The sequence below is a fragment of the Indicator indicator genome, chromosome 1, assembly GCF_027791375.1.
Source record: "Indicator indicator isolate 239-I01 chromosome 1, UM_Iind_1.1, whole genome shotgun sequence".
Classification (NCBI taxonomy): Eukaryota; Metazoa; Chordata; class Aves; order Piciformes; family Indicatoridae; genus Indicator; species Indicator indicator.
This window is the reverse complement of record NC_072010.1, coordinates 29598046-29611174: the sequence shown is the minus strand read 5'-3', so window position 1 is coordinate 29611174 and position 13129 is coordinate 29598046. Positions and strand designations below refer to the sequence as shown.

Below are 13129 nucleotides of genomic sequence, written 5' to 3'. Positions count from 1 at the left end.
TGAAAGGGCCCTCTCTGCCCACGCACAGCCTTGGAGGACTTAAGTTCCACAGAACGAAGCTGGCAGGTGTCCCTGGAGATCTAGTCTACCATCCCACCCATGTCTGAGCCAGATACAGTAGGTGTCCAGAGCAATGTCCAGCTGGGTCTTTAACATATCCACGCATGTAAACTCCACATCCTTTCAGGATAATCTACTCCACTTGCATGCTAAAGGCATTTTTTAAATGTTTAAATAGAATTCTCTGCATTTCAGTTTGCATCCTTTGCCTCGAGCTTTGTCATTTGGCACCACTGAGGTGAGATTCTTCCCCGAGCCTTTCTCAATCTAGGCTGCAGAGCCCCCGATTTCAGCCTTTCCCCACATCAGATGTTCAAATCCACTTAATCACCTCCGTGGCCCTGCATTTCTGCCATTAGGTCCACACTCAGACACTTCATCGAAGCTGTGCCTCCCTTAAGAAAAAGCTTTCGTCAGAGGCCCTGCCTCCTGCCACAGGTTGGCGGCAATGGGGCAGTGGCAGGCATTGTTCCGCTGTGGCCGCCCGAGAGCCTGCCACAGACCCCTGAAAAACGGTCACCTCCCAGCCTACGATGGGGCAGGGTTAAAACGAACCCCTTGCCCACCAGCCCTCAGGATGCTGGGGGAGTGGGAGGTGAAGATGTGTATGGTAAAGCAGCCCGCTTATCTTTCTGCTCCTGGGCCGAAAGCGGGAACAGGAGCCCCACGTCACCCTGCAAGCCACTGGCGAGATGGGTAGGGCGAGAAGACAGGCTTTGCCGCTCGCTGTCCCGCCTGCAACGGCCTGTGCCATTCCCTCCAAGTGGAAGGGGGAAAAGAAAGTAAGCGGCAGCGCAGCCCCAGCCATCTCGGTGCCCTGCGACCACCCTCCCCCCTTCTCCCACCAGCGGGGTGGCGCCGTCCTGCCGCCACGCGCGGGGCCCCGAGGCGCGGGACCGCTGGGCGGGTAGCAGCGCACGGCACCTCTTCCCGCCTCTCCTTCCGCCCTGTGCGGCTCCGCCCTGGGCCGCCATGTTGTGGCGGCGGAAGCGGCGGCGAGAGCGCGGGTAGTGGCCGCAGCGTACGGAGCATGCACGGCGCGAAGCAGCGGCCCGCGGGCGCGCACCCTGGCCAGTGGGTGCTCATTGCACCAGGTAACCCCGTGGGGCTTCGAGGTGGGACAGGCTCTGCCGCAGCGCCAATCTTTCATTCTCCACCGCGCCCCGCTGGCTGGCTCTGGCGGTACCCGCCCGCATCGCGGCGAGGCTGGGCGTCGCTGGGGCAGGAGACAAGTGCCTTTCTTTGAGGGCTGAGCAGATCTCTGGGCTGCTTTGTGCAGCCAGGCCCAGCCCTGGTGTACTAAGGACGTTTTGAGACACAGCCTTTACACAAGGCCCAACAGAGTATCCCCCCTCCCCCCATCTCCTTTCCAGGAACCCTGTTTGTTTTAAAGTTGCCTAAAACTTTAAAACAAACCTTAAAATCTAAGTCAAAGCGAGATCTCGGCTCTTCGTCTCTGGAGGCTAAAGAAGCAACCCCCCATATGGCAGCTCTTCAGATGCAAAGCTTTAAAACACTGTAGGCTTAGTTTCTCTCAGCGCTGAATAAATGGGAAGATGCCTTTTCCTGTTTACATTTATTTCTGCCTAGTACCAGGTTTTAAAATTTTACAGATCACAAGTTTTTCTTTGTTAAGGAGGATAGGTAAAACAGGATGTGCTCAAACTCCAAGACACTAAGAGGAAGGAGGCATTTCATAAGTGCTTTTTTTTCAGTTTGATTTCCTAAGGAAATGCAACTTCCGCAATTTGTGGGACAGCTTAGTACTGAGCTGATTTCTTGCCCTACACAAAACTTTTGAGTGTTCATTTCAACCAAACCTGACAATAAAGGAGGAGCTCTTTGGAGTAATTTTATGAGCTTCGTGAAAATGTCTGTGATGATGATGTAAGAAATGCTATAAATGCCATAGCAAGAACTTAGTTCAGCGAAGGCTGAAAACAAAGCAGGAACTCATTCTTGAGACATGCATCCATAAGAATCCAGGATTCTCTAGTTAACATGAAAAACAGAACCAATTGTTATGATTTTGCTGATTCCTTGCTTCCTTTGGCTTTAACTTTTAAATTCCACCCTTTGGTATCTGACATGCTTGATGCCTAAGAAAGGAACTTACAAGTGAGGAATTCCTTTAATATTAAGTCTGCAGACTAGGATTTAAATCTGAATGTTGTACAAGATGTCTGGCTATGCTAACAGATGTCCATACTGTGCAAATGTTTACAAATATGCTTAACTTATGTATGTATGAGTAGTTCTGTGCAGTAAGTTAAATTCTTCAGTAAGTATTTGCAGGATTGGAGCCAGAGCTTGTAACTTTCATGAAGCAAGTTTATATTACCAATTGTGCCAGCATAGCTCTGACAAAATTTACGTAGTACTCCAGACCTGTAAGAAAGTTTATTAAGTATTAGCAGAATCTCAAAGCACATAGTGACTTAAAAAAAATATGTGGCTGATAATTTCAGAACTCCTCAGCTTGATGAGGCTTGCCAGTCATGTGAATAGGACTGCTGAAATAAAATAGCTTTCATGATTTTGGCTTCAATATTTTATTTCAGAAATGATCCTTTAAAGTTAACATATATATATTTTTTAAATTTTCCGTTTCTTAACCGCTTTGTTGAATGGATCTCAGAAGTTCTTTGTTCATTTAGCAGAATTTGTTGTAGGAAGACCTGATTACTAGATCTGGTTCTGGATGTGAGTTTAATGCCATTTGTTAGCAGGTCTATCAACACGTTCTAGGTGCAAATAGTCCATTTATCTTCATTTATCCTGTGCATAAGTGAGTGGAAGGAGCAAGGTGTGTTTTAATGTTATGCAAGAAGTTCCCAAACTTTTCTTGTAAAAAAGGCACTTTCTAAGCTCCCAGTTTCAAGTGCTTGTTAGTTTAAACTACTCACCTGGGTAGTCTGCCTCCAGCATCAGCTTGTGCTGTTAATAATTACACATCTTACACAACCTAACACCCTTCTTCTCTTGGATAAATGCCATTTATCTTGCTTTGATTGTTACATCTTGAAAGTACTTGTATGGATGGAGTTGACGACTGGTTCTGCAATGAGGCTAGATATCTTAGTCTAAAAAAGAATGGCTGACAAACCTAAAAAAGGTCTGTCAGAATTATAGAAATAAAACAATGAGAACTGAAACTTGCTTTAAGTATCCGTATCTTTCAGTCATTCAGACTGTTAGAGGTTCAACAGTAGCGTCCTACAACAAGGCAAAAATATGACTGGAGTTCTGAACAATGATGCATGTCTTGCTCTGATTCCTTAGTTATGCCTTGGTTACGTCATTTCAAGAGTCTGTTTGATTTTGCACAAGTTTCTGACTCTGGTTTTGTTGCTTATGAGATGTGGAAACAACTGTAAGAGAACCATAAGAAAGAACTTCACTTTTAACTTCAGCAACTTAGAACATCAGGTTGATATCTGGAACACAGTTGCTAACAGACTACGCTTGACTGCTTTGCTATTGAAGGCTGTAAAATTATTACTAATTTCCTCATTTCAGTACACATTTATATAGTAAACATTGCTGCATGTTTGATGACTGAGGAGATAAATTTCAATTTTGTTTCTGGTTTCCTAATTTTTATATTGATTTCAGTGTTCTGGAAAGAGCTCAGAAACGAGGAGTTTGTCAGCTAGAACCACTGTTCTTGAAGTCACAATTATGGCTAAAGGAGTAATGCAGATGGAGGGATTGTTTTTTCAGTGACCTGTGTTACCCCAGCGCTCTGGGAACTGCTCTATACAGGGCCAGACTCTGTCACACTCTGTTGCAGGTGGTTAACTATCATTGTATTTCATACTGTAAAACTTTGATTGTTAGTGACCATCTCATGCCTACGCATCATAGGACAGAGTACAACCCACACAGCTCAGCAGGTATTTTACATGGATTACATAGGTGGGTGAAGGTGGGAAGGGGAACAGAATCGCCTGTGCTGAGAGGCAGAGTAGATGTTCAATCAGCCAGCCAGTCACACTGTGCTTCATTGCAGTGAGGCTTTGCTACCTTTATTCTTTTCTATGGCATTATTTGTTGTTAGCAGCTGCCTAAAGACAGCCTTTTCTCTCACCAGGCCTTTGCTACACCAAGGCACTCAGGCTGTTTGGCATGGAGAGTTACACCAGGGAAGTCTGAGTAGGAAGGGGAAAGGAGAACCTCAGACAGTGATACCTGGGCTGTCTGGTAAGCAACTTCTAAGTCAGATGGCACATTTTATCTTTAGTAATAATAACCTACCCTTGTCCTGGTAAGAGTTCTTGTGATGGTGATTCTCCTGTTTCCTTTTTTTTCTCTCCCAAGGATGTGAGATGATTTTATATGCCAGTACAATCACCTTTTTGTTTTGATTTTATAATCATAATTGTTCCTATATTAGGGATTGAAACACCAGAGACATGACAAAGGGTGAAGCCAGAAATCAGGAGGAATAGAGAAGTTAGGAAGTGTTGACCTGCTAGAGAAGATAGGATGAGGATGAGTAATAACCATGTTAATCATTCCTGAAAGGCTGCAAGCCACTGTGTATATTGTGCAGCATTATCATGGATGTTTAGAAGGTTGAGAAATGGATGTAAATAGGTAAGAGAGAAAATGATGACAAAGAGGAGGAGGGTAGATGGAGGGTTTGATCATATGGAAGAAGGTGACAAGGGCAGAAAACAGGATCATGTGGGCAGAAGTAGAGCTGTGCATGCTGGACTCGAAATAGAGTCAATTCTTTGGATAGTTTCTTCAGTTGCAGACTGATGCTGTGGATATACAGGCACCAGATTTGGCCTAGAGCAGACTCAGCTCTGCACTAACAGTTTTTTATTAGTTCAAATGCTGTGCCATGTTAACATATCTATGCTGTTTCCAGGACTAGCTTTGCAGCACAGCTGCTTTCAGATAGTGTCTGAACTAATAAGTCCTGATGGACCCAATCTGGCTCTGTGCAGATCCACTTGGGTGTTTTTGTGCTGTGCTCCATGTTCCAGGGGTTTTATTAGCTTGGCTGAAAATCTGAATCTGAACTTGCTTTGTGCTGGGTAGTTGATGTTGATGGTTAAGAAGTCCTCTCAAAACTGGAGTTCTGGAGGAATCTTGGTACAGAGACACCAAAGTGCTAATAAGTCCTGAAGGACCTGCATGAACTTCATTGGTGGGTGGCCGAGTTTCCAGATTGTGCTTTTCTGCAGTTCTTATAGTAAATGGACAATCAGGAATGTAGTTGGATCCCAGGGATATTATACTACCCTTGTATCTGAGCCCCTCTTTACCCTTGAGAATGTAGAGTATCCTATACAGGCTTCCTGTTTTATTGATCTAGCTTCTGAACAGGTACAAGGGAAAAGAAGTAGCACCTGAGGATTAAAACATGGCCATCTCACAGCTAGAAAGTTGCTAATTATATGCTTTAGTAGAGGAGATTCTGTTTCTGTTTCTGGGTGTTCATGTAGATATTTTTAAAATCTTACCACCTGAATCAATGAGATTTTTTTTTCTTTTTACATGCATATAGCAAATTTCTTCTTGCTGTGTGAATTTGGCCCATGAAACTACCGTTTTCAATGTTTTCTCTGAAAATCGTAAGAACTAGAAATTATTTTATTGACAGAAAAATAATACTGAGACCCCCTCTAATTGTAAGATTCTAAGGGCAGGGCTCTGGAAATACTCAGATACTCAATATACTCAAATACTGCAACAAAGTCACAGTGTGTGATACAGATCTGAACTGGGCTCAGTATAACAAATAAACATTCTTATGTAATGGCTTCAAACTGGTCTTACCAGTAGCATCCAACATCACACTAGCTGCTTAACAGGATGGGTGTGAAGGGCAGTCTCTTTTGAGTACACTTTCTCAGGAATAGGTGTTATGTCAGAACTGTAACTATTTAGATCCTTCACAGGTTTTAGCAAAGAGGTCAGGAATTGAAGGCAGCTTTCTCTGTCTAGTGTTTACACCTAAAGTTAAGACTGCTGTGTTTAATTTGTTCTTGTTTGTGTATGAGGAAAAGAAGTCAGGGGTTAGCTGCAGCGTGAAAATTATTTTCAACCTTTATTTTCCTCAGCTAGACAAGTTTAATTGAAGTTTTTTTTTCCTAAACAGTAAATAGATTAGCTTTTTAGTTTTTTTTATGGGCACTGCCATATGAATAGCACTGGGAGGATTGCAAGGGGGGGAGTAAAATTTAACAATCTTCTTATTTTTAGGTATTGCTTATTTAAAAATAAAAGGAGCAGTTTCACATTAGACTTGGCAAGTTGTTTGAGCAAATCTCGTATATGCCAGAAGTCAGATGGAGGCAGAAATAAATGGACTGTGATGCCAAACCATAGGACATCAGCACACAGTAAATGAATCCTTCATTCTTTCAGATGAGAATAAGGAACTTTTTGTCTTCATGCAACAGAAGAGGAAGCATTTGACTCAAAGATTTTGAGTCATATTGAGAGAAGATGTCATAGCAGAAGCAGCTGTGCAATACTTGATGTGCAAAAGTAAAATCTTTAAAAAGTAAAATGCTTTAAAATATGAAATAAGCAGGATGAGTTGGGTTTTTGTTTGTTTGTTTTCTATTCTTACACCTTCCATTTAGCACTTCCATACATAATTCTATTCCATATTTAAAAAACAGTTCAATTTATCTGCTATAAAATAGACCACATTGCTGGCCTGCTAGGGAGCTTGTCAAAATTGAGTAGGATATTTGAACATTAATACTTCCATATAGCTTAGATAAAGAACTTGGAAATAATGTGTACAATAAGCAAATATGAATGTTTTTTAACATCTGACCTAAAACATTAGGAGGATTACATAAAATATGTGCACATATTTATATACCTTTTTAATGAGGTGAATGTGAATACACTTGTTTTAGAAGTATGCACTTTCTGGACATATTTTACTTAACTTTCCCCTAAATTGGCATTTCCATCTCCTGAACAAAGCCTTTTGCCTGCAGGTAAGTTGCACTGTTGCTTGTATGTCGTCTCTTAAAAGGCACACTGAGCTCAGCTGTGTATAAAGCTGATATAACTGGCAAGCTAAGGAGCCAGAAGGAAGCATAGGAAATAAAATAACTAAAAAGTGATGTTTTGATGTGTAACACCATCTCCTACTTCTCCTTTCTGCCATCTGGCTTGGAAGAGACCAACTTATGCCAACTTGGGCCTCTCATTGGAATAGGGCTGATTCAGCCAGTAATACAGCTGCACCAGTGTTGACCCTATAAATATTGAGAAGTCTGAAGTTTTTATCCTTTTCAATGATAACCTGTTCCTGAACTTTCCAAGACTGACCTCTTCTTCATTCGGCTAAAACCTCTACATGATCTGCCTAGTGTCTAGATTTCAGTAACAGATTAATTAGTACTGTCCACCTCTGCCAGGGAGTCCATGAACGTTTTTTGGCCTACGAAGTTAACTGTGCCAGCATAAGGGGAAGCCAAAAGATGCTCTCAGGCACAAATCTTAATATTTAGCTGTATTGCATTGAAGTGTGATGAAGCAAAAGACCACTCAAACTATCTTTGTATTTCCATGTAACTTTTTGCTCGAAAGCAGTACCGTTTTTAGATACTGTGGGTTTTTACATGATTTTTCAGGTGAAGTGGGAGCCAGAAAGACTTTAAGGGATGTAAATTATGTCACATTAAATGTTATTTCCTTGGGGCACCAAATAATAAGTGCTGTGATTACCAAACTGGTAGCTGTTACATCTTTTACAAGAAGCATGGCAAAAGTCCCCTCTCTGATGCTAGTACTAGGTACAATAAATGAGAAGGTAAGGTGGTGAGATAACATGAGATTAAGATAACTGAGTAACAACTAAGAAGAAATTTCCCAAAATCAAGTGCCTTCAAGTGTAAAGCCATATTTTACATGTAAGCACCTGCAAAAAAAACTGTTTGCAGAGGTAAATCGAGCTGTGTTCCATTTAGTACTCCCCTGAGGGTATCATGAGCCAAAGAAGTAATAATGTAGTCCTGTGGCTCATCTCCTGCTTTCTCACCTCCATAAAGTCACATACAATCTAGTTTTCTGCTAAGTTTACACTAGTCAAATACCCTGGTGTCATATATAGAGTAGGTTATATTCTATGCCATCTGCTCCTGCCATGGATTCTGTCCCTTTGCTCCAGTGATCACATAACCATATGGTGAGAATAGCTTACTGATCTGGGTGAAAATCAGTATTTCTTTTTTTGTGCCGGGGTATGTCTCATCTGGATCAGTGAACTGAGCTAATGGGCTCTGTGGCCACAAGATTGCTGGTTTTGATGGAAAGAAAGTAGCAGAGATCTGCAACAAGTAGGGAAGCAGAGTTGGAGACCTCAGAACTGCCTATTTGAGTGACTTTGGTCATTGAAAACTTTTCATGAAGTTATCTTCAGTTTCTGCATACCAGAATTAATTCATTATGGTAATAGTGAATTACCTTGTAGCTTAACAGTTGTCAAAAATTTGGGTGGTACAGAGTACTGGATTTATTAATTAATTTTCACTGGGTTTTTTTTTCTGGGCATGCTGCAGGACAGAGGACACAGGCAGTAAATTAAACCCATTTACTTCAGGGTTGACAGATTCTAAAAAGAACATAAATAAAATTGTTATTAAATCTAACATATCTGTACCCTTAGGTTACGTAGTTTAAAGTCTTCCATAAAATGTCCATTTAATGGACTTCATCATAATGTCTCCAACTGATACACCTTTCATGCATGGTTAGAAGTTAAGAAGGGAATGGAAAAGACTTGTGTAGGTGACGTATAGTTTAATATCTGTTTTTAAATGAAATCTTTATATTTCCAGACTTTTAAATAATCCTGGGTTTTGCAGAGTGATGGTGGTGGGGAAATTTGTGCTCTCAGAGGGTTTTTTCCTCTTACGCAATTGACAGATATTTACAACTTTTTTGCTTGCTTGGCTGACAGCTTTTTGCATGGGAATTCCATATAACTTGATATTAGTCTGTTAAATATAGCGTTCTATAAGAAATTTTTTTTAAAGGTGAATAGACCTTGCATCATCCATAACAATTTCATAGATCTTGGTGGGAGTTTTATGTTCTTTTTCCAATTTATTCATGTTACTGTACAAGCTAACACAGTTTTTTAATAGCCAAATTCATTAGTGCCTCATATCTATGTGTTGTGGAAGAAATTATTGCCAGAAATCCTTTGACAGCTGGTTCATTTTCACTTTGTTCTGTTTATATGTCTTATAGAATTTGCCTGGTCATATGTCTGACCTCCATGAAATCTGATAGGCTTTTTTCCTTTTCTGTAATGGAAAGCTTTGTTTTAGCTTTTATAGTTTCTTTAGGTCAGCTTCAGGATACTGAGGTGCCATGTAGACTTCAGTGCAACCAATGTATCTATCACTCATATTTTTAGATGGACTTTGTGTGATTTGGTTAGTAGTGAATGAAGAATTGACTATAACTTAAGCAAAGTAGACATACTTACCAGACCAGTGTTGGCATTTAATTATCCTGCACTGTGCTCACTTCAGAACTTCCTCCTTTGGCATAGCTGGAGCAGTATTGCATCTGGATTAATTACCCATTGCTGAAGATGTCTGTAAGTGCAATGGAGATAGAGACATATGCGTGCAGGGAATGATAAAGGTGGGTTTAGGCTTTAGGAGAGTTCAGCTGCCTCCTGGAAGTGCCAGTCATGTGTCTCCATTTAGAGAGTGGCTTGCTTATTGAGATGCCTCCTTGGGATACAATTAACTGAGCCCCTCTGTACCCAGTTTTCTTGTATCCTTGCAGTGAATGTTGTCCTCTGAGAATAGCGTTCTGTACTGGCACATCTGTTAATAAGCTGATCTGTGCTAATTGTGTGTTACTTGCAGCTTAACAGCTGCAAGACAGTTGATAAAAAGTATAATATTTAGTCGGAAAGGTCTTGCCTCTCTCAGTTGTTATTCTTGTAGATGAACAAGCTTGGGGCTGAGCTATGGAAACTGTCGTAGTAAGCATAGTGGCAATCACATGATATTTTGCTTTAGAATTTAACAAAAAAACTCTTCCTATAATGTCTATTTGTCTGCTTGTTTTCTTTAAGATTATTTCTTATCTGCATGTGAATCTTTTAAAAAAAATTAAAAATGAAAGGGCCTAGTTTAACTTAGATTTGCTAGAAAAATTGCTACAGTACTGCTCTTTAAAAAGTCTTTATTTATTTTTCTGTAAGAGATCTTTGCCCAAATACAAGGTCTGATAAATGTAATGACATTAAAGAAATCCAATTACCTTTCCTGGCTAAAGGCCAGAACACACACAAGTTAGATTTGGACATCTAACTTCAAAAACCCCTTGCTCAGCATTTTCCTAGTCATGAAGTGTTTAAATTCAGATAAATAGGGCCTTCTTCACCTCTAAACTGACATTAATATTGCCCTCAGTTTTCCAAGCAGGCATTCTCCCAGTTGCCTCTCTTTGTTTGCCAACTTGACATCTGGTAGAGCCACATCTGCAACAAAAATGTGTTTCAGATACCCCTGGAAATGGAGAGGGGTGTTGCCTCTATTTTGAGGAAACTGAAGTTCAAAGAAACTCAATGAAACAACTTCTACCTTTGCCCAATCTTTCTTTTCCTGTGTCTCTGTGCGTGTATGCGCCCCTTCTGGTAAACCATCTTCTATGGCAGCTGTGTGGAGAATGTGATGTATAGTCAGATCTTATCACAGAATGGTTTGGGTTGGAAGGGACCTCCAGAGGTCATCTAGTCCAACCCCACCAGAGTGAGCAGGGACATTTTCCACTAGATCAAGTTGCTCATAGCCCTGTTAAGCCTGACCTTGACTATCTCCAGGGATAGGGCCTTGACTACCTGTCTGGGCACAAGACACTGGGACTGAAGGCTGCAACTCAGACTGTTCATTAGGGTAAGATTGTTACTGTCCTCTGATGAACCTCACAGAGCCTGGGGAGGAACAAAGAACTAAATGGGCAGAGTTGTGCTTCTTTTAACACTGGAAAGAGCCAAGGCAGCTGCACAGACAAGCTATATATACAGAGGGGCAGAGCAGTGGGTGCTGAGCCTAGGATAGCACTGGGAGGGCAGTTACCTGAGTCAGAAAGGCAGAGCACAGATGAGGAAGGGATGGCACACTGTGTCCCTTTGATTTATTACACCTACTTGCAGGTGTAAGTGTGTTACTAGAAGGTTAGGAAAATACCATGCCAACTAATTAAAGATAGGAACTTCATTTAAAAACAGCTACGTTAGGAAGGACTACCTGCTTAATTGTTCATGTTATACAAGATGCAGTTGAGGGCTCAGCTGGACTTATTCGCAGTGTTCATAAATCTATGCATGAAGAAAGAACAACTGTGAGCAAAAAAGGTCCTTCATTTTTTTAATTTAGTTTAGTGTTTTGTTTTGCTTTTTGTTTTAATTTTTGAAACTCCCATTTAGTGTATATATTTTAACATGTTCATGTGAAACACATCAAAGCAAACACATGCAGTGTATTGCTTTCAGTGATCACTCTCATTAATCACTGTAGTGTTTTAAAAAGTAAAAAGTAACGAAAAATACACTCATGTTAAACTGCGGTCAAGAATTGAAATATACACAGCTCTAGAAATTTGAATTTTGCCTTCGCCAGGGCGAATGTAGCTTGGCAACCGTGTGTGTTTATGTATCAGCATATGAAGTCTGGCTAGCGAATATGGGGTTCTTCCATTAAAACCCCTCCACTTAGATTGAAACATTCTGAAGCCCTTTTTCAAGCCACCTAAAGACTCAGCTAAAAATTCAGGGTAAGAAAATTATTCTAAATTCTCTGAACCATTCTGAGAACCATTCTCCAACACTTTATCACAAAATGCATTTGCTTAAAAAAGTCCTGTTTATATCTTTATCTGGGGAGTTTCTGTTTGTGACACAACTGAACAACCATGAGTGAATGTGAAAGATGAGGATTATTTGGGGCTATATTTTTGCCACTGAGGTGCCAGTAAATGAAGTCCACCTGTTCTTTCCAGATGTGTTGGGGTCAGGCTTTCAGCCAGAGTGAAGCACAGCTATTTTGGTCAGTTCCTACTTCCCTGTTTTCCATAGAAAAGAACTGTGCTATCTCCTCTGCAAACCTGCTGGATGCTACTGAAAGAGGAAGGACAGTGTGGCACTTCTGTTTCTTCCAACAACCTCTCTTGTGAATAGCTCTGCAAGCTGCTTCTGCTGCTCTCCTCTGCTTTCCTCAGCAGCACTGTAATGCAAATGTCAGCCTGATCCCTGTCAGTCTGTTCTCTGGGGTCTGGATACTGGTTATGTATGTGAAATGCTTTAGTAATTTTCCTTGCTCTGATGAATGCCTATATGAAAGGAGTTGGGACAGAACTGGCAGTGTGCACGCTAAGAAAGATGATGCTGTCATGTTGTTCTTCATTTAGATGAGGGAAGTTGTTTTCATAAATAAAAGTTAGACTTTCCCTACAAAGAGAACTTGCATAGAGCATAATTAACTGGGGATCCTTATCGATGTTTTTTTAGACTTGAATCAGCATCCTTGTGGGAATTGTTTCCTTTTTGGTTTGTTTTGTTGTGTTTAAAAAAAATCACAGAGAAATCATACTTTTGTGTAAGCCTTCTTGTCTTTTTTTGCATAAAGGCAGAGAAAAGAGAAACAACTGTCAGAAGTTTAAGCCAGAGGTACTGTATTCCATCAGCTTCTTTTTCCTGTGGGAAGCATTAAATGCACTCTTTATTTTTCAAGATTATACATAACAGATAAACAAGTGTGCATATTTTTCATAGAAGTAACAACTACTCAGAAAATAGCTGCCTCCTATGCCTGCATACGAGGACCACTGTTTCACAAATATTTCACCCTTCACACTTCCAACTTTTTAATATCTACATGATACTTTTCCTAACTTAGCAAAGCGTTCTCATTGCCTTTGTGACTAATCAGGGGAACAGTTCATCTTGCTTAACTGAGATGTCAAACTTAGGAGCTCTCTTGCCTGAGGCTTTCTAGAGGGAAGTGGTTTTCAAAATATAAATCATCCCAACCATATCTTTTCTGTGGCAGATAGGGAGTGC

At 40.8% G+C, this 13129-nt stretch overlaps 1 protein-coding gene across 1 annotated transcript in view; it reads left to right on the top strand.

Moving 5' to 3' along the window:
• The first annotated feature begins 1090 nt into the window (after nt 1-1090).
• The window catches only part of RNASEH2B (ribonuclease H2 subunit B), a 38112-nt gene continuing 26073 nt past the window's right edge, over nt 1091-13129 (top strand). The window contains exon 1 of the mRNA XM_054384451.1: nt 1091-1154. Within this exon, the coding sequence (XP_054240426.1) occupies nt 1091-1154 (64 nt within the window). The remainder of the gene's footprint in view (nt 1155-13129) is intronic.